Source organism: Seriola dumerili, unplaced genomic scaffold, assembly GCF_002260705.1.
Source record: "Seriola dumerili isolate Sdu_G_001 unplaced genomic scaffold, Sdu_1.0 BDQW01000088.1, whole genome shotgun sequence".
NCBI classification, from domain to species: domain Eukaryota; kingdom Metazoa; phylum Chordata; class Actinopteri; order Carangiformes; family Carangidae; genus Seriola; species Seriola dumerili.
Window position 1 is genome coordinate 12,036,031 of NW_019174343.1, and position 22,487 is coordinate 12,058,517.

A 22,487-nucleotide genomic window follows, 5' to 3' on the forward strand; every position below is an offset into this window, starting at 1 on the left:
GCAACTAGATTTTGACCCAGGGGTCATTTCTAGGACAGGCCAGAGAGTAAAATCACTACAATTAACTGCCAAACTGCGACCCTATTGCTTTTTCGGGCTGTTGGTGTTTGTGGTCTGGGGTTGTTGCAATTTGCCCAGTTGGTAGTTGTTTCCTGTCTTCAATCTCTGATGCCCTTCTGTCAGTAAATTTTATTTTTAATTTTGCTTGTTACAATTGTTGCAGTACCACAATTTCAAAGTAGCAATACCACAATGTAAAATACTCCAATAATGTTGTATTATATATTAATGTTTTTTAGTATAAGTAATTTTAGAAGCCTAAAGGATGTGAAAACACCACTACTCAAAATAAGAGTTTAGTGCTATTTTTTTCGTATATGTCATTGTTTTAATTTAGAATGTGTATCCGCCAGCCATTATGCTGTGCATCAGTTGAAGGCTACAGATTTGTTATTTATTAGTTGTTTTGTTCCTACGACATGACAACAGACAGTTTTGAAGGTTTAAATGAAACCGATCTTGTTTTTGGCTTCACGTCTTATATATGTTCCTCATTGTCATTCATCCCGCTTGAACTCAGTCGATGCCAAGAACCTTGTGTGCCTGTGCAAGCAGAGGCTACGCAAAGCATACGTAGCTGAGGACGAACCATTCAAAACCTATGTTTTCCGTGAAGCGTGTCTACGGAGTGGATTCTGTCAAACATAAGGCTTTGGTGCAAAGAAGATATTCTGCCCCGAGGCACAGAGTGACAGAGTGGGCTTGAAACAAGAACATAATGGTCCCGGTTAAGCCCCACTGTTTAGAAAGGATAGCGTAGTGTTAAACAGCAGAATTATAAATAGCCTATCAGTGAGAATACAGGCTCGTTATTAACTTAACCTAACAATGAGCAATGATACAACGATTTCCTGCCAGAGCAAAAATGGGCAACAACAAGGGGAGACCGGCGGAGTGTGTGTGTGTGTGTGTGTGTGTGTGTGTGTGTGTGTGTGTGTGTGTGTGTGTTTTGGTGGTGGTGGTGGTTGGGGGGGGGTGTTTTTCATTTTATCCCATGAGTTTTCACCTGACCTATCATCACTTCAGTACAATAACACGGCTCAAAGAAATCAGGTAGTGAGTGCTCACAGCCTGTGTAGGCGCGTGTGGAGCTGTCCTTTCAGCACCGCGAGCTTCAGCACCACAGCGAATGACAGCACCCGCCAACCCACGCGCATCTAAAAAGTCTCTTTCAGGCAGTTCTTTTCATTTGAATTCAAGGGGGGGTTCATAATTTATGCCGAGACGCGACCTTACATCGCAGGTTTTCAACAGTACACTGGGTTTGCATGTGAGGAAATGAGCGCTCATGCGACTTTTGCGTTCCTGCGTGCGTGTGTGTGTGCGTGCGTGTGTGTGTCTGTGTGTGTATGTAATGTATATGTGTGAGTAGGCCTACGTTGTGTGTGTGTGTGAGAGAGAGAGAGAGAAGATGATGAGCATGATGATGATGATGCTGTGGGAGGCTGTCAAGGTGTCCTCGAATACAGACGTCGTTCAGTGACGTGAGAGGAGAGAGAGGGAGAAAGAGCGAGGAAGAATGCGCGTGAACGTCGGCAGGGGGCGGGGACAACACGAATAAACGGAGGGATGGAGAATTCCGCGAGTCACCATCACGGATCCCCGCTGTCAATCCTCACCGTTTGGACCAATAGTCTTGCAGAAGCTGGCAGGCTCGTCCCCCCCCACCCCTTCTTCTCAGCCCCGCCCCCCTCCTTGAGCTGTCCTCTCTGTGCACGCGCGTGGCACCCCCTCCCCACCACCACCACCACCTCCACCACCACTAGGTCGAGTCGAGGAGGAGGAGGAGGAGGAAGAGGAGGAGGAGGAGGGATGAGGCGCGCGGTGGAGGGGAAATGGCTGCCGAAAACAAGCCGGAAGGTAAGAGAGAAATAACGGTTTTTATTTGAGGTGGCAGAGTCCTGCTATCCGGGGTTCAGACGAGGCGATGAAGGGATGGAGGCATAGAGGAGGAGAGAGATAACGGCAGGGCTTTCCCTTTCTTCTAGCCCGTCCCGAAAACACGGACGCTGGTGCTGAACCAGCGACTGTGTGGAGCACGGTTAACCGACAGCAAATAAATAACGGAAGGAGAGTTGTCCTGTCGGTGGGCTCAGAGTGAGTCGGGATAGGGTAGTTTTTCACCGTCCGGTGTTTGCCAGCGTTTCCCCTGAGTAGCTGGTTTATGAGTGCTTTTTAAGCGTTTAGCATAAAAGGGATGGGATGAGAGAGGATGAGAGTGGTTCACGCTGAAGGAATTCAGATGCTTTCTGTGCGTGTGCGTGTGTGTGTGTGCGTGTGTGTGTTCATCTGTCTCTGTATTTCTCTGTAAGCATAAAATAGACCACTGAATCGCAGATTTCCATTCCTGACAGCCATGCAAACCTCCCAGTCCAGCTGTGTATTTATTTAGTCACAATCCAGTGTTGGCCTGTGTGTGTATATATGCCTGTGTGTGTGTGTTTATGTTTGTGTTCATTTGGTGTTGAGCTTATGGTTGCTAAGGCAGTGAAGGTGAGAATCTGGCTGCATTTAGGTTGGGGAGGGGGAGGAGTGTATGTGTGTCAGTTTTAGGTCATAACACGTATGAATCTAGTTTAAATTTTTACACCTTCAGCTAAACTCTTTGGGTCATTATCGTCACAGCCACCATTTCATTCAGATTGATATTCATTCATTCATGAATTATTTAAGGGATGACCAGAATCACCATGGCAATATTATCTCTAGCTCAACTCATGGGTTAATAAAGGCTTTATTCCTTAGTGTGTTTGACGTTTGTTTATAAACATCCGCTGGTTGTTAGTCTGTTCTGAGTATTGCTTTCATACTCTTGCCTCTTTTAAGTATTGCTGATGTCACAGAGGGTTAAATTGCCTAAAGACACATGTCAAGCAAATAAATATAACAGCTGAACGTATTGTTTTTGATGAGACACAGTTCCATAACAACTTAAAAGCTACAATGACATTCAGCACTGAGCTTTACTCAGCTTTATTATTTAATTGTTCTTGTTCTTAATTGTTTTTATTTTCATTTCTGTCTCAGCGAAGTGATACTGGAAATGACAGGGGGAGCCTTTGACCCTCTCTCCACTAGGGAGCGATGCTGAGTAAGATTTCTCTAAGGGGCAATTTTTGGATAACTTTAACTACACAAGTAGCATCAGACATTTGTGAGGCACGTTTTCAAGCGTAAAACACTTAAAGTCAGACACACACCCACACACATACATGTGTGCAGGCAAGCGTGCATGTGTGTGTGTGGCCAGAGGCAAAGTGAAGGCCGTGGGTTGAGAGTCCCATTGCGTGAAAAGACTAGAACTGTAGATGAGACAGAAGGCCCATGGGCAGATCAGCAGGCACTCAACCACACGACTATAAAACTACCCCCTCTGCTCATACTGTACTGTACCTACACACACATGCAAACAAACACACGGTATTCACAGTAGTAGAGGGTTTTTTTTGTCCATTGCCCCCTTAGTGTAGTGTTATGTGTAGAGAGGATGTAATAATTTACGAGCCTCAGCCATGCTGAATGAAATCCAAATGAATCGCAGCGACAAAGGCAGTAGACAGCTATCCACTATTTCCATCCCCTGGCAGATGTGCATGGCGCCGATCAACAGAGTACACCAGTGGGCATGAGAACAATATCCACCATATAGCTTGGAAGACCATCTCCCTCTGCGCTGGTTGGTCTACTTTGTATCATAGCAACAGTGGTCAGGGAAACAGAGAAATGATGAGAGAGAAGAGAAACTAAAGCTGGGTACAAGTTAGTCACACACACGGAGGCAGTGTATCTACTGTGGCCAATCGATCAGGGGACACAATGGATGCAAGTTAGTGGATCAGAAAATGGATCAGCCCACATGCATATCACTTGGAGTTTTGTTTCTGGGCTTTAGAGGAGGAAGAATGAGGTGAGGTACGCGACTGCCAAGGAAACCAAAGTCTGGAGCGTTTCCTAAATATGTCTTTGTCCCTTTTTCTCTCTTTTTCTCTTTTTGTAGGACTGAAGAAGATAAGAAATCCAGAGCGAATGGTCAGGATTGCTGTTGGTTACACAGGACACACCCCTCCCAAGAGTGACGACACTGACGCCAACAGTAAGAGACATACAAACACTCCTCACAATGTTTGTGCGTGTGCATGTCTGTGAGAGGGTGTTTAAGTGCCGCTCGCACATTTGTCTGTAGCACAGGGTGACTCTGGGAGCAAGTATAAAAGCCTTCTGGCAGAATGATGTGATGCGGGAACTGAGGTCTCCTTCTCATCTGCTCTGTAACAGATCACACTTACACATGCATACACACACACACACACACACACACACACACACACACACACGCACACACATATACACAAAACAAGCACACGCTCTATCTCTGTGTGTCTCTGCTGAGACGTCATTCCAATTCAGCTCTGTTACACATCATGTTTATTCATGCATGCCAGTACAGTATTAGTGGGCATACACACACACACATAGACATACACACACACACAATAAGGCAGGGCTTACTTTGGCTATCAGTAGTTTATTGTCATACCTAATCTGTACACATGGCATTATGTATCTATAATCCTCAATGGGCCTGGTTAAACTAGAAGTGAGATGGAGTGTGTAATCTGGGGTCGCCGCATGGTCGTGTATGAGTCTGAGTGTCTACTGGGCATGTGTGTGATTGCTGTGGTGTCTTAGAGGGACTATAAAGGCAATGATTGCTTTGATTGGTTATTGATTCCAGAGGACATGACACAGATGCATGTCTCTGCCTCTGAGTGTATTTGTGTGTGTGTGTGTGTTAGGGGGACAAATTGAAAGAAAATAAACAGATGTGAGGAGGAGCAGACGGACATGGTGCTTAGTGAGGTGATGGGGGTTATGGGTATAGGGAGGGACGGTATGTGGACCCCCCCTTCCTCAGTACACACACACACACACACACACACACACCTACACACACACACCTACAAACACACAAACCTACACACACACACACACACACACACACACACACACCCCAACCCCTTTTTCATTTCAGTAGAAGCTGATTGCGTCGTACCTACACCAGACCCTCTTATTTTGTTAAGAGGGATGGGAGAAGATGTAACTGTCATAAAATAGCAAATAAAGAATTAAGAAAAAATCTGAAATAAAAAAGAATAGAATAGAATAGAACAGAGAGTTCTGTTTGGGATGACTGTTTAATATGAACGGAGACTTCCCGAGCCTATCCCTGTCTCCTATCTGTTCTCGCGTCCCAGCTGGAGGATTACTGGAGGAAAAGTTTATCAGCAGAATGATAAAATTAGCATGCACGCCCATCTCTCTATCCCTTCCCCCCCTGCTCTCCCTCTTTCTCTCGTCTCTCCCTCCCTCTTCCTGCACTCTCGCTCATCCCATGCTATGCTCCCCCCTTTCTTCTCCCTGCCCTGGCGCTCCCTCCTGCCCTCCCACCCTCCTCCCTCCCATCCCTCTATCTAGCTGCTGTGCAATGAGCCTTTCTTTCTGTCACATTAATTTCATCCCAAAAAGAGGGAAAATGTGAAAATTTCCCCTGATGCCTCCTAATATCAGTAGGGGGAGAGTTAAGAGTTGCATTTGGAACGTTTTTCTCTCTCTTTACTGAGGAGAGTTTTATAATTAACTGACAGCCATCTCACAAGGGCATTGGCTTGTTTCTGTGTTAAATATGGAGATGACAGTTTTATGAGGTAAAATATTCATCAGTCGGAGGCTGTGATTCCAGTCTAAATTATGGCATTTGATAGGCTACCAAAGCAATGTTTCACTTTGGTTGAACACTTTCACTTTTAGCACGCATACCTCTATATGACTTAATGAGCCATCAGTTTCACATTAGCATTCAGGCTTTGTCACTCTTTTGGACTCTCTTTTACTAGATTAGCAAGTGAGTGCGTGATCTATGTACAGCCTCTTTGGGGTGTAAAAGCTCATCAGCATTCAACAAATCAGCAAAGTTGGTTTTCCAGTCCTTGTCAGCGGGGAGTGTAAATGTAAGAATACGTTAAGATGATGGTTGTGTCCATGAAGGTGTGCTTTGAAAGGGATTTTGGAACCAAGGTCACTGGTTAAAAAAACGCCACTCTGGGACAAATACTGTGATGTGTGTTTCTTGATCGGCAGGCACCGCATGTGTATATGTGTGTCTGTTTGCATGTATGAGCGTGCATGCATGTGTGTATGTGTGTGTGTGCGTGGGTGTTTGTGTGTGTGCCTACGCATGTGCTACGGTCTTGTTTGATGTGGTGGTTCTGGTACATTTCAAAGGCGAGGCTCTGATGAGAATTCTTCAGAACAGCAGGGGGAGGGAAGGGGGTTATAGCCAGGAGGGGTGGGGTTTAAACGCTGATTGGCATTCATAGCAGAGAGGCTGGAGTGCTGCTAAAAAAGAAATTAGGCTTTAACTAAGCTGCACCATTCAGCTGTTTAACTAAGCTGCTGCACCGTTCAGCTGTTTGAAATTCTGTCTTCTCAGGCCTTCTATTAATAAATGCATAATTGATTAGGGGGAGCATACGTGCCTGAACACACTTCCTACTGACACAAACACACACACTTGCTCAGACACCTACATACTCACATAAGCACACACACATAGACCCCCTACAGACCCTATCCTGTAACCCTATAGTACACTTCTCTCTTTGTCTCTGTGTTACCTTGTTCCATCTCTTGTCCTTGTGAAATTCTTACTTTCTGATTCTTCTCTCTCTAAGTTTCTTTTTTTCTTCATTAACTGTCCCTCTCTGGCTCATTGTCTCCCTGCCTCTCTCTGTCTCCCCACTCTGACCCCCCCACCCCACCTATCTCTCTTTTACTCTCACTCTGTCGTCTGCCCTCAGGTAGAGTATAATTCCTATCTTCCCAGGGGAGTCATGAATGGACGCCCTCTACTCAAATGCTTATCAATAACCTTTGAGTGCTTGCTCTCTTTGACTTCTTAGCGGCACACCCGTTGGGCACACACACACAAACAAGCACACACACACACACACACACACACAAACACACACACACACACACACAAGGGGCTCTACCTTTGTGCGGACGCTTTGCGCTGGTGAAGTGGTATTTTCCTGTGGCGCAGTGGGATTTTTTCCTCACCTGCACCTATTCAGTATTTTGGTGATTCTCTGCGTGCCGCAGTGGGGGAGGAGAGGCTCAGTAGGGGCCGTTTCGCAGGTAATCCAGCAGCTTGATGTAGTTTTGGTGGCGGTGCACTCTTATAGCTCTCTCCAAAACTAAGCAAACCTCTATTATTCATGTGTTGCTTGTCTGTTCCTCTACCAGTAGTCACATCATATTACACTGAAAAAAATAATTAAAGGATAAGGCTGGCTATAGTTTTGTTATTGTCAACAAATCCCATGAAAAGACTAAAATCAACAGAGTGTTAGTCCATTTCTCAATACTTAAATTTTTCCGTCTTGTTTATGGCTCTCAGCCCTAAGCCCCATGGTTCCTACTGAAGACTTAAATCTTTAAAAGCAGGTCACAAATATATAGTTACGTCTTAAAAAAATGCAGTGTCCTGAACCAGCTGGGCACTGTAGCTTTTAGCAAATATTACTCAAACAGGAGAAAATAGTGCATATGTTGGGGACTATTTTCAGCTGTGGATTTGGTGTATGAGTGAGTATTACCGGCAGCAGAATGTTGTATGTGGGATTTACTCAAAATAAACTACAGTGCCCATGTTCATCGTAATGAAGGAACCTGTCACTTAGTGCAACAGTGTTGCTCACTGGTGTGTTTTTAATAGTTTCTGGACAACAGTAGAGGTTTATGGCAGAGAGAAACATACTATATTGGGCTTTGGTTACACAGCCAATACTTGTTGATTATAAGAAAAATATAGAATATCACCTGACGTCATTCTTGAAGGCAATGCTGCCAAGTAGGTAAAAGCTAACTTGTTTTTACCGACCAATGTTGCCTCACCTGTGGTTAGCATGAGGATGATTGTGAGTCTAACTAAAGTAGTGCATCATTACATAGAAAATGTGGTCCTCTGAGGACTTTCAGTATGTCCAGAAACATTAAACATCACCTGCCTATAGCAGGATTTGCGCTGTTGTGTAATTGAACTTGCAACTCTCCAGCTCCCGTAGAAGAATATTAGTTTCCTCTCAGGAGGAACCAGTCGAGAATCTCTACTCCATTACCAAACTGTTTGTTTAACACTTTGGGGAGCGCTTTGCTTTTAAAGGGGATAAGAGATGCCCATGTGATTGGCCATGATTGTAACCAACCCCAAATGTACCGATAATGTATGATAATGGGTTCTTCTTAATCCAAATCTGATTCTGGGTGGGCCCCAGGTGTGCTGTGCACCTCCACCTGCTGTCCAAAAATAAGTGCACTGCCACTTCCTTTGCGCACTGCACACTTAGCCTATTGTTTGCACTCTGCACCTTGATTGACAGAGTTATCAACCTTACTTGTCTACATCACTGGGAATCACCCATAAGTGAATAAGATATAATAAGACACACTCATTGATTAGGAATAACGCATTTACTGGGCCATACAAAGTGTTAGCCTGACATCTCTTTTCACTGCTATGCCAAAAATCCTCAGCTCTATTTCTGATTCAGAATTTACAGGAAGCTTTTACAGATCAAGGATGATCTGTAACTGGATGGACCACATTTTCTTTTAACAAAATTAATCAAAGCTTCTTTCCTTCATAGGCCTGAAAAAAATCTATTCGCAAATTAATTTATTTAAGGTCACATTGTGCCATTAAATGCTACACAATAAAAGTTTGTTATGATTTTATTCAGCCACTTGCCAGAGATGCTGCCTTTTGGTATTCTCCTCTCGCAATATCTCTGTGTCTGATGAGAAATTTCTCTTCTCTTCCTACTCATCCCTCATTTATCTTCCTTTATCTTCACCCCCTGTCCTCCCCCACTTCCCCTTCTGCTCCAGATGAGCCAGGCCAATTGAAGATATACCTTCCCAAAAAGCTGCTAGAGTGTCTACCCAAATGTTCCTCTCTGCCCAAGGAGCGCCATCGCTGGAACACCAACGAGGTGAGAATGAAACACACTCAAAAGGGAAATATCTGTGACAGTGAGATGAAATGTTATTTTTACTGGTGATGCATCTCTAGCTAATGTCACATTGAGAGATGAAGAGGAGGTAAACAAACACAATGGCAGCTTTTCATTATGGGACCCTAAAACTGTGACACTAGAAAATAAAAAAATAAAAAAACAACCCAAGCTCCGAGACTGTACATTCCATTTGGCATGTTGCTGTCTATTTCGCTTTATAATCCAAACAACTCTGGGTTAAGGCGTAGGGATCAGGGGCTCCTGGGTCTAAAAGTATACGACTTAGAGGCTAAGAAACAACAAATGAGGCTACAGAATGAATGTGTCCGCTTCTGGGTGTTACTGGGTTCAAAAAACCTATGGTCAATAGGATAAAGATTGTTATCTGAACTTAACATTGTTGCCATGCAACCACAAAAAGCCTTTAAAATGTGTGGCACATTTCTGCACATAGTTGCTTTTTCTGTCTTGTGTTATGTGTGAAAAGGATGCTCTACTTACAGTGTGTAATGTTGTCCTCCAAAAAAACGGAGAGCTGTCTGAGGTATAAACAACAAAAGCAGTGACCATGCACCCAGAGGATTTGATCATAAAAGTGAGTTAAGTTTAAGTAACTTAAGGGGTTTTGCTCTTCACTTTCCTCAATGTTAACCATATTTTAGAAATTTTAGTATGCTCTGACTGTTGAAGTTTTCACACAAACACACTGCTACCGGTATATAGGACAATATAGGGCTGAGTTTGCCCTGCTCTAGGCCAAAATTAGTATCATATTTGCAGCATGAACAATGGATAACTTAAATTCTGCTGCTGGCTAAGTGGTACAATGTAAAATGGGGCCAAATTAGGTTGGGACAACTCTTTACTCATGGCCAAAGATAACCCTGAGCTAAACATTTGGGGTGTGAAAAGCTTTACAGAGTTGCATGTTCTTCCAGACTTAAACTGTTAGCTTAGGGAAGTGTTTGATGGGTGGAAATGGATGCAGGCATTTATCGTCAATAGCCCCTTGTTTATGCATTGCACAGCTCTCCACTGGTGGTTTGCTCCATTCATTGTGATGCGGTTGGCCTCTGCGAGGACATTTTCTCCATGTGCAGGCTGTGCACTCCATTATGGATGTGTGTTTGTGTGTTTGTGTTATTGATTACCAAGTCCAGCATTATTATGCAATGCAAAGCTGATTTGGCCTGTGGTTTTTCTCTCAGGAAAGTCATTACATTTTTCATGCAATCCATCTCAATGAAGGTCATACTGGGAGTTAAGCACGGCGCCTACTGAACAGTGCGTTCACATGAATAGGCTGTGTGTGTGTGTGTGTGTGTGTGTGTGTGTGTGTGTGTGTGTGTGTGTGTGTGTGTGTGTGTGTGTGTGTGGTTCAGAACAACGTGACCGCAGTTGGTTTGGGACTTCCTTTCATCAGCCTAACCAAGAGCAATTGTGCACAAGGCACAGGGACTAGACCAGAGCACCTTGTTGCTGCCCCCTCTCCTGCCCTTTCTCCCACTTTTTCTCCATAAGTCTCCCTTTCAGCTTACCATCTAGTCCTCTCCATCTTTATCTTTCATTTCCTACCACCCCACCCACCCACCCGCCCACCCCCCTCTCTCTTTCTCTCTCCGTGGCTCTCTCGCTCTGATGAGGAGGTACAGGCTCAGTTCAGGGGGAGGTTGGGTGTCCCTCAGCGGATTCCTTCAAAGCTCCTCTTCCACCCAGGCATAAAGTTTCCTGCATACTTAAACACTCCATTGTGTCTGCTGCTCCTCTTGCTTGGTGCTTTCATAGGGGGGTGCTCACTGTGCATCTAGTGCATGTATGTATTTCAGTCTATGTATGTGTTTCTAACTACGCGTGCGAGTGTGTCTGTAGAGGGATATGCACAACTCCGGATTATTGTGGTCAATTATTTTGTTGCTGCTGCAATAAAAGTATTGATTTTTTCTGTTTGTTGATTTGTATCTGTCTGTGTTGCAGACATTGCAAGAGGTATAGCAGTTTTCATGAAATGTCATCAATTTTTTAAACACATGTAAGTCCACCATAGATTGTAGTGTAACACACTTTTATGTGGGATTTCTGGACCAATCAGCTGTCAGCTGTCAAGTCAGCTGTCAAACTTGAATCAATTTATTTATTCAGTCGCATCCCCTCAGTGTGTGTGTGTGTGTGTGTGTGTGTGTGTGTGTGTGTGTGTGTGTGTGTGTGTGTGTGTGTGTGTGTGTGCGCGTGTGTGTGTGTGTTTGTGTGTGTTCACTTAAAATATAATGCTGTTCTGGTCTAGATATTGCTCATGAAGTGTGGTGATGTGTTATCGACCAATGTGTGTGCTAAAACGCCCAGTAATTATTTGGTGTGTAGACAGACGTGTGTGTGTGTTTGGGTGTGCATGTATGATTTTGTGGGTTTCCATAGAATTCTTCATTTCCATATGCTTACGCGGAAGGAAATCCACAACGGGTTTTGTATTCCTCATCCGCACTGTTTGGGTGTTGGGTTTCTGCATGCTGTTTATACATGTCTGCATTTAGAATTAGGATTATCCTTTGTGTGTGTGTGTGTGTGTGTGTGTGTGTGTGTGTGTGTGTGTGTGTGTGTGTGTGTGGGTGTGTGTGTGTGTGAATAAAAAGAGCAGAGTGCGAGAGATAAAGAGATTACCGTTCTGTGTTTGGATGGCTCTGATTAAGTCGGACCCAATCTTTACAAGTCTTCATCTGATGTGTCCTTATTCTCACCTTTTCTTGGCATGTGTATGACTGTGCAAGTGTGTGTGGGTATTTGTGTGTGCGCGTGCATGTGCGTTTGTTTTCTTGCACATGTGCGCAACTGCATATGATCCTCTGATCTCTGTTTTGTCACGCATGGCTGTCCCCGACACCTTGGCCTCCAACAACCACTGAGCTGTGACCCCATACATTTTTACCCCATCCATTCCTCCTCCTGCTCCTCCTCCTCTTCTCTGTCCTTTCCTCTCTTCCTTCCCTTCCCTCTTCCTTCCCCTCTCTCTCTTTTGTGTACCTACTGATGTGTGAAATTATTCTGTGATGGAGGGATGGATTCCTCCCTGAAGGGCTGAGCAGAGGCGTGAGCCTTTTGTTCAATAATAGATTGGGGGTGTATGTGTATCTGTCCATGGTAATAGACTATAGACTAGTTTTAGATAACAAACCACACTCAGGTGGACAGACTGACGGGAGAGTCGGTTTTATTCATCCATCGGGAATGACTTGTTTGGTTTCAGCAAATTCTTTGGAGCACTTAAATAAGGAGTCTATCAAACTTTTCTAGACAAAGACAAACTTCAGAATCTGTTCTTGGGATTCAAGCTCATGAAAAGATATGATTACTCTTGTGGGGACCCTTGACATCCTGACTCATATTTTAGGAGGCCAGCCTGAGTTGAATAACGAATAAAATTCCCTTTTGAAAAATCAAATTCAAGCTATGAAATGTGCACGCACATTCTATGTGAATATGCACGTCATTGCGTGATCTGATGTGCATTTTAAAGGGTTCTACTTCAGAGCAGCCCCCTACTATGATTCAAATGATGCAACTGTCAAACGGGTTGGTACAGACCTCAGTACATCACACAGACAACAGCCGTCTGTGCCACAGTGCTTCTGCATGTGAGTCTGCTCTACATGTCGCTCAATTGTACGGGTGTAAAAAGCAAGTCTGAAGGAAAGGCATTGTTTTGGAATCAATGATATGAAATAAAATGATATGAAACATACAACATTTTATTGTAGAGCTCCGTTCTTGTGACAAAGTGATGTATTGGTAGCTGTATGTTGTGAAGGCAGCTCATTGACAGTTCACACACGCTCATGTCTGGCTGTGCTGCTGCATGACACTAACATGATTGCTTGAATGAGAAGCAGATCAAAAAGCATATACATGTTAGACCACTGCCCCATCTGCCTCCTGTGCGTGTGTGTGTGTGTGTGTGTGTGTGTGTGTGTGTGTGTGTGTGTATGTATCAAGAGTAGGTGTTGCCATGGTAACAGATTGGGATTGTGTGAATATTCGAGCTAATGGTATGATCAATGTTGCATGTGTGACACAAACGCCATTTATGATTGTGCAGTACATTAAAGGTAATAACAGAGACGTGACATCATCAGTATGTCTGCTTGCGGTACCAAACATACAACAGATGAAAAAAAAAATCAGTTGTTGAAGGGCAAATGCTCTAAATCTCAGGTAAAAATGTCAGGAACTCACTCATGCTCACCTACATGCTGTGGTGTCAGCTTTTGTGAGCTCCAATTTTCTAACCCAAACAAAGCTCTGTGTGTGTGTGAATGTTTAATGTATTATTTATGTCATTGTTGTTTGTGAGCCATTAAATAGATACATTGAATTAAATATGCATGCGTTGTATTCCTACATTTCTGTGCAGAGATATTTCCCATTTCTTCCCTGTAGGTAAAAAATGAACTGTAGAAGTGTGGAAAGGAAGTCACACAGGAGCGATGACATCAAACGTCACTTACCAGACGACATGACAAAATGCTATAGATCCATTATGGAAACCCAGAGAGATACAGTTAGCACACAGCCAGTTGCAGGCCTCTATGTTCCATTTATTCTGTGGTGAAGGGTGTCCTTGATTTATGACTTTGATGTGTGAATTGCTAATGTCCAGCTCACACTGGCTCAGGCTGACACTCCCCATTTTTTGGCCATGTCAGAACAAAGACAAAAGTAACGTGCCTTTGGAAACTTACCGAAAGTTTCATTTTTAAAATGAAATGGGTGTGTCGTTCATGCATTTGTTAACATAACATGCTGTGTCCCAGAGCCTGCCTATGGCTGTAACCTCTCCATTTGACATTGAGCTCTGTGCTGTTGCCGTTTACCAGAGTAAAGCATGGTTTAATGAGGGGGCAAAGAAGCCATCGCACACACTCACACATGCGCACACATGCATGCACATATGTATATACACACACAGATACACACACACAGGATACCAGAGGGGTGTTGCGCAGCTCCTTGTGTTTGATTCCTATTCTTTTATTTTTAATCATTCCTCTGTCTTTTGGGTTGAGAAATATTTTATGTTTGGAGAGCGCCAAGTTATAATCACTAATTAGTCCTCCAGGCTCTCTTTCTCCCTCCCTCTCTTTTTCTCCTCCTCCTTTGTCTATCTCTCCATCTCTCTCTGAGCCAAGCATAGCCCAATTAACACCCAACGTCATTTTGTGTCTGTTGTGACTTCCATTTCCGCGTGAACTCCAGACAGCCATAATGTCCTGCTGACCGAACCAGCAATTTAAACCAAATGTGCAGCAATGCAAAGAATTAATTAGATTCATTCTATTCATAAATGTAATTTCCTTATTGATACATGAAATTATCCAGCAAATGGGACTGTAGATGCCGCATAGATGGTTGGGAATCAGTATTTCAGTGTGTTTCAGTCATGCAGATATTTCAGTGCATACAAGTTCACAAGGGGCTGGGATTAACCAGGTTTTACAAGTCTAGTCAGGGAAAGCCAGGTGTCTGAGGTAGGAGTTAGTGTTGCCTCTCCTCTCCTCTCCTCTCTTCTCCTCTCCTCTCTTCTCCTCTCCTCTCTTCTCCTCTCCTCTCTTCTCCTCTCTTCTCTTCTTCTCTCTTCTCCTCTCCTTTCCTTTCCTCTCCTCTCCTCTCCTCTCCTCTCCTCTAGAACTGGAAGCCCCACATTTTCCTCCTGTTCTATTTTCTCCATGTCGCACAGACCCACTATTTATCTTGCCCACTATAATTTGACACAAAATATTGTTAACTGGAGACACAGAAATATATTAAACAGTGGGAATGTGTGGCTGTGAGTGTGGGGGTGTTGTGTATGTGCCGTAGCTCGTTTGTGTGTGTCTTCACGTGTGTGTCTTTGAGTGTGTCTTTTGCTTTTTAACTTCCTGTTACATTTCAAGCCTGACCAAAAAGAACTGAATGACCAGCAGTGTCTGCTGTAATAAGGAGCCAGGCTGTGCGGTGGAGACAATACTTTTTGTATCCTTAATTGTCCCCACATAGAACCTCTGTAATATCTGAGTCCTGTGTAAATTAGATTTAATTCATTGGAGACAGATAAAGCATTAAAATGTGTATGCGTGAGCATGTGCACACACACACACACAGATGGTCTTTGTACTCCTATTTTGAGAACTTGTACTGTATGTGTAGAGCTTTGTCTAGATAGCTTTATAATTTTATTTAACTTTGATAACTTTCTGCTTCTCAGACTTTGCGAGACCTTTAGGAGTCAAATGTATTTTACAGCAGCATGGGGTAATTTTGCATGTTTACATCCCCCAGTAGCAGTGAGATGTCAACAAAACATCACACTGTAAATCAAGCACCACAGGTGCTGGAACCCAATTGATTTTGATGAGGTTTTTCTTTAGCGTCTTCATTTTCTGTCTTTATAATATCTGGAGCTTAGAGACTTGTAAAATGGTTCTGAATTTCTGAAGTCAATGGAGTTTCAGCCTGTCATGTTGGACTTTATGCAGATAATGGCACACAAGTCTAACAATACTTAAAAATAAAAAAATTATATGAAAATATCTGTGAATCCTTCTCACAATATTTGCACAATTGTTAATTCCAAGTCTGGTTATATATTTTCATGATCTACAAATCTGAGTCACATGTAGTGCTATCCTGATGCCTAAAACGTTTTTACTGTTACTGTACTGCTGATGCTCACTCTGTGGCTCCACATGTGCGAGTAGTTTGCAGTATTTTACTGTAAATTCATATGATGAGGTATGCACCGAGTATATCTGTGGACACCTGGGACCGCATGCGTTATACGTGAGTCATCAGAGAGGTTTTTACAGACGATTGATGCTGCTTCACTGTTGCGTAATGATTACGGAGTTGTCCGCCAGCAATAGTGGGATGGAGCTACGGTTCTAGTGTGGAAATAAAGGACAGATAGATGTGAAAGTGTAACCTACCTTCTGTTCAAACTGTTCAACAGCTTTTCCTTTATGTCACATGCTTTGTGGATATATTTAACATCCCTCCAACCACTCTGCCAAGCCTTTCTGAAAATATATCAACAATCAGACAATTGCACTATACCAAAAATCCTAACATACTGATCAGTAACTTCTGAACTGCTACACAACCGGAAGGATAATATTAATCTATTTTACATTTTATTCACTTATTTAGCTGTTGTTCAATGTTGATTAAGTTCCTATAGAATTTTAACACCCTACATATGGTTATGGCTCTCTTTTTTCTAGTGCAACATAATATTTATCTGCTTGAAGTTAGATGGATAAACCACAATTCACACAAATATTAAAAACTTTCCAGTGAGTACACCCTTGTTGCCTCTGTAAATTTTCCACACAGCGTTATTAACTGCCTGTCTTATAGATAATCCAGACAATTAAGATGTAAACATTTTTAGAGACAAATACAAATTTGTCATTAAAGTGTACAGACCCAAATATTCAATACTGAAACAGTCATACTTGACACACCTATCTGCAAAAGGGCTGCAAAGTATATCAGACCATATTTTTTATCGGTGCTCTATAAAGTTGCTGTGAGGTCAAATTGTCAGTTTTGTTGATGTGATATTGCACGAATCTGACTGTGTTGGCCTCATAAGTTTCGAACCACTAATGACCACTTGCAGCCTGTAATCTCTATTTTTAATTAAATCTGGTAAGATTGTGTTGTTATTAAATTGCACTGTCAGTGCAAAATCAATGCACGGAAATACAGCATAATAAAAAATATGAATTTGCTGTGGTGGTTTCAGAACACTTTCTTTTCACTCATTATCAGTTTGCTCACTGCTCATTTGTTTTGAAAACAGAGGTGTGTATGTGGGGAATAGTAAATATGAATATTTAGTAGTAAATGTGAGTTATCAGCCACAGGGTTGGTTAATGTTTAACGTTCACTGGTAGCATTTCTCAAGGTAAATCTCTTAATGTCTGTGTTTCCCTGTTAATCAGTTGAAAAGTCATATTATTGTGGAGCTCTCCTGCCGTTTTTACTGCACACTGTGAACAGTGTTCATCATCACGTTTTTGGCCTCATGGAGCTTTGTTTCAGTAAACTCTTTAAAAACACAATTAAAGACTTTAATTTTGAAGCAAACCACATTTTTATACACGCATTTAAGTCCATTCAATGTTTCTCAAAACATACATACACTGACAACTAAGTACTAAGTGCATCTCATATGCTTTTCAAATATTAAGAGGTACATGTGCCAAAAAAAGATCCTCACATAATAATCACTATGATGCAGGTCAAATGTGTTGGCATGTATGAAAACTCACCAAGCAAAAGTTTTACCTTTGGCTCTTTTTCTGATTTTATAATGTTTCTCAATTGGGTCTCCAGTGTCTCGCCGATCTCAGTTTATCACAGGAGCCGAGCCAAAGGGGTAAACTGGCTGCCAACTACATCATATCCGCAACAAAACATAGTGAGAGAGCAGTGAATCTCATGGTGTGGTGTCCACTAACATTATCCTGGAAATGTACACATTCACAAGATTTACCCTGGGAGATGTATACATTTATTGGTAAATATACCGTTTCCCACATTTAACCTAATAGACATAAGGTGAGGTACGCCATGCTGCATGTGTGTGTGCTGCACATTCAGTCTGGGTAATGATATCTGAACAGTTCCACTCAGGAGACCACAGTATGCGTCCAGTGTTTTCTCCTCTCAAACTGCAGTTTTATTTCTCCATCTCTCCCCGTCGCTGTCCGCCTCTTCCTCTCTCTCCCTCCTCCCTCCTGCTGATCTATGGAAGGTCTACTCTCATATGGAAAGTGTTTGTAAAAGTCACGATAATCAAATTTCACTGATTCCTGGGGGATTAAACAAGGTGGCGTTTTGTGTGTGTGTGTGTGTGTGATGTGTGTGTGTGTGGTTGGTGTGTGTGTGTGTGTGTGTGTGTGTGTGTGTGTGTGTGTGTGTGTGTGAGAGAGAGAGAGAGTGTGTGAGAGTATGTTCTGTCTCTTTGCATATACAATATTAGCTGTGTACTAGGTTGTGTATTGTAATGCAGCTGTGCCATTAGTCTAAGACCAGCTCAGCTGTAATATATCATCCATCATCTTGTACTCTAAGGAGGCAGCTATATAAGGGATACTGATGCCGCATTTGCATACTGACAGTGCATATATTTAATTGTTTGAATGTAAAGTATAAGCCAGTGGGTGGGAGGGGATGATAAACACCTAATATGGAAGGGAGAGCATCTCACTTGCCTCACTAGCATCTTGGCCAAGTGACAGAGATTGAGAATAGTGTTCAATCATTCCTTTGGGTGTTTGACAGTAAAAGTTTTTTTGCTAACAGTATTCTTCGAAATTCCTCTTTAATACTTGGAGCCAAATCAGTCTGCCCCAATAATTAGATTAGTATCTGGTGGAAATGTTAGCTCACTACTCAAGCAAACAGGAAAAACATGGCAAACAGTGAGATTTCCCAGCCCAAAAACAGGTATTAGCTAGTGTTAAGCCTAACTGCATAATTACCTCTTGTTGGCAGCATATATGTACTGGCAGTATGTTTACATAGCGTGCCAGCTAGCAAGTCTTAACACTGTCCAATGCACAACACCAGCATCACTTTCTCTGTGAGACTCTAAGCTCCAGTCTCTGTCTGCTCTAAGGTGTCATTGCATGTTGAACTAGAAAGTCACAGTCCATTACAGTTCATATGAGGTGGAAAGTTTCCAGGAGAGCCCGGCAGGCGATGACTGATGTCTGTCTCCCCTTCAATCTCTAAAGGTGCATTAAATTAGAGCAATTATTAAATGGCTTTGCCAGAACTATATGCGTTTGATGAATGAAAATAGATCACATTTAAGCAAACAAATGTCTCCCAAAGGTTGCGATATGATTCTATTGGCAACACACAGATATAGCTGCTGTTTTGTCTAAACTGTAAAAATGTTGGTTATATCTCTCATCTCCCCCTGTTATTTATTTATATACGTCTATCTTACATTATATAGAAGTTTAAAGATAGCTAACATACTTTGTCGCCCACTGCATGACTCACAGTACTTGAAGAGAAGGTGATGACACTGGGCTCTACCTTGTACCGTGCATCATCACTGTAAATATACTGTGAAGAGGAGCCCCTTTGGATCTATTGATACACTAAACCATACACTTATGAGCTATTAATGGCACAGCATATGTTCATCAGATATTATCACTTACAACAGCTCACTGTTTGTGTATCTTCTCAGCTATGGATGTGCACAGTCTGCCCTTCGTGCAGTGGTTTCAGCCAACTAAAAGTCAAAAAGAAATTTCAAGATGGATTGGTCTATTTCAAACTGAATTCAAAATGAAACAAATCCATACTTTTTACCACAAGATGCAATAAAGAAGTTCCAGACACTGCCCAAATTCTGCTGACTACTAATTTGTGGTTATGACTGTTCAAGTAAACAGGTAAATGAGTAAACCCTTTCTGGGATTTCAAAAATAATGTTTTTAGCCAAAGAAGTAAGTAGCATCATTTTAATCAAGTGCAGTTGCAGTAAAAGTGAATTCTGTGGGGAAGGAGTTAAATTAGATTCTGCATCTTTACTCTGTTGCTTGTGGTATTGTTTAATTGTCTGTAATCAATGGCAGTTGGCCAAGTAAAAGTGCATCATTTAGCTTTGAAAAAGTGCCATTTCTGAGCAAGAGGTGAATTTTGCTCATTTGCTCTTGGACTCATTGAAGCGCAAGCTGGCAATCATCAGAACTGGGAATGCATTTGGGACTCCTCTGTCAAACCATATATCACATTTTGCAATACCCTGTAAGAGTGAGTGCAGGGCCCATAGTAAGTCTGTTCAGGTCTACAGCCCGGGGCCTCGTCCTAGGCAGAGACAGATCAGACTGCACAACAGTGGAAGCCAGTCACTCGAGCAGGGTTGATAACCTTTAATGTTTACTTTTGCTCATTTCAACTCCACCTGCCCATCTCCCAGTATGAAGCCTCCAGGCCTGTTGTCGGTGGAAAAGATAAACCCAAGATTGCAGACAAATTGTACATCTGTAATTTGATGCTTGTCTTTGGCAGTTTGTTTTTGAGGCTTGAGGAGAGTTAAATATGCATGGCTTCAACATGGGTGGCTCCAAGTTTTTTCCAAAACAACAAACAAATGACATGAAATCTTTATTTGGTGGAGACAAACAGAATTCTGAATTGATTTTTTTCAGAGAGAAGACTCCACGTGAGCTCCAGCAGTTAACTAGATTTGTTTGTTTCTTCTGAAATGGAGCTACAGTGATATTTACTGAGAGCACGCACAGGTGCGCAACCTCACACACATACAAACACACACACACACACACACACACACACACACACACACACACACACACACACACACACACACACACGCATATGCTCCCATCCTTATTTGGTTGAGGAAGAGACAAACCTAAAGATCGCCACGGAGACCCATCTTTCAAATTTATTCATTAAACTCCCAAATGCTCCCCTTAACGAATGTAATTAGAATATGGTAATGAGAGAGGGCTGAACCAGGGAGTGTTGTAATACGCTTAGCAGCACAGAGGGAGAGAAGAAGAGAGAGAGATACAGATAGAGACAGGAAGGGAAACAGAGTAAGGGAGTTAGAGGAGAGAGAAATAGAGAGACTGACTGACAGGGTGCCAATTTATGTCTTGTTGTAAACAAGTATTTATGCCAATGAGAGGTGGCACACACTATTTCTTTTTTTTCCTCCCTCTCCCACTACTTCTCTCTCTCTCTCCCTCTCCCTTTCCATGCCTCTCTATCTCTCTCTGTTTCTCTCTCTCTCCTTAGCATACCAAACCTCCTCAATAACAATAACATCAACAATAGCAGAGCAGAGACGAGCCTCGAAGGGCAGAATGACTCACAGTCAGATGAGGCATCAGGGGTTAACGCAACCACTGGAGACTCTTTCATTGAGATACCACCCCCTATCCTCTCTCTCACTCTCCCTGTCTTCTTCCACCCCCCCCCCACAAGCAAACACACATTTATCATGAGAGATTTCAACTATACATCTGGATGTGTGAGTGTGTGTGTGTGTGTGTGTGTGTGTGTGTGTGTGTGTGTGTGTGTGTGTGTGTGTGGCATGCACTCTTTCCTAGTTAACTTTTGCGGGAGTTTTTGAGGACTCTGACAAGCTTTATCCAAGACGCCCTAGCGCAACGGGGGTCCTGGCATTGTGTTTGACACCACACACCTGTTGCCGTCTTTGATGTGTTCATCCCCCTGCTGAGACAGAGGGGGCCGTCTCCTCAAATGCAAATACAAGACAGGAAGAAGAGGACAGGTAAGGTGCACAAGAGATGGGAAGTCTTAGAAAAATATGATTGATGTTCCCTCAGTGGATTGGAGCTGACTCTTCGTTGCTCTCAGGTCTCTGCTAAAAAAGTTAGTGCTACTTTCCATACTGCATGTGTGTGTGGGTGTGTGTGTAGCCACCTTCACCATTTGGACATCTATATCTTGGTGAACGAAAGAGGAGAGGGAAATGAGACAGAAAAAAGAGAGAAGTGGGTGAGCTGAAGGGAGAAGGGGGGGGGTAAAGAGGTCAAACCAAAAGGAGAGGGAATGAGGGAGTGAAAGAGTGAAGGAGAGGGGAGAGTGGCTATTTCATTATAAAGCTGTCACTCACATGGGCAGCAGCCACCACGTAGTCTCTTCTGAGACGAAGCCTCTTTGGGGTTGTGTATGTGTATGCATTCGTTCATGTCTGTGCATCCTAGCATATGGTCATTTTGATGGGGGAGATTTGTGTGTGTGTGTGTGTGTGTGTGTGTGTAAGAAAATGTTGTGAGAGTTACAGTGTGACAGAGACGAATGTGACGCGCATGTCTCCCTCCCAACCAGGTGACAGGGGTGGGTCCCGGCTGAAGGTCAGACCTTGTCCTCCAGTGATAAACCAGCACTAAATATGTGTGCGTGTGTACATGCACCAGTGTGTTTGTCTATACACTGTGTGACCGAGAAAACGAGAAGAGAGAGAGAGAAAGGCAGGACAAGTTTTATTTTTATTTATTTATTTTTCCACACAAGCGACTTTGTGTATTAATAGCCGGCCCATTTGTATGCGTGTGTGTTCAAGTCTTTTATGTCCATGGATGTGCATGTGTCTGTTGCCTAGTGTGTGATGAGGTGTTTATATGATAAACACAAGGCAAGCTTGAGAGGAATTCTGATCAGGGGCTTTGCAACAGTTGTTATGGAAACAGCATTAAGCAGTTGTATTAGCCAGTGGAGGTAATATAAAGGCTGTTGAAAGTAACACACAGTGGGGAGCGAGGCAGTTTGGGAATATAATACAAACTACACATTATTGCT

General features: G+C 42.8%; 1 protein-coding gene across 2 annotated transcripts in view; it reads left to right on the forward strand.

Moving 5' to 3' along the window:
• Positions 1–1,876: 1,876 nt before the first annotated feature.
• camta1 (calmodulin binding transcription activator 1) overlaps positions 1,877–22,487 on the forward strand; it is a 47,632-nt gene continuing 27,021 nt past the window's right edge. For both annotated transcript variants that reach the window (XM_022745091.1, XM_022745092.1), the window contains exons 1-3: positions 1,877–1,920; positions 4,058–4,153; positions 9,010–9,113. In XM_022745091.1, coding sequence (XP_022600812.1) covers positions 1,896–1,920; positions 4,058–4,153; positions 9,010–9,113 — 225 coding nt within the window. In that variant the 5' untranslated portion in view covers positions 1,877–1,895. The remainder of the gene's footprint in view (positions 1,921–4,057; positions 4,154–9,009; positions 9,114–22,487) is intronic.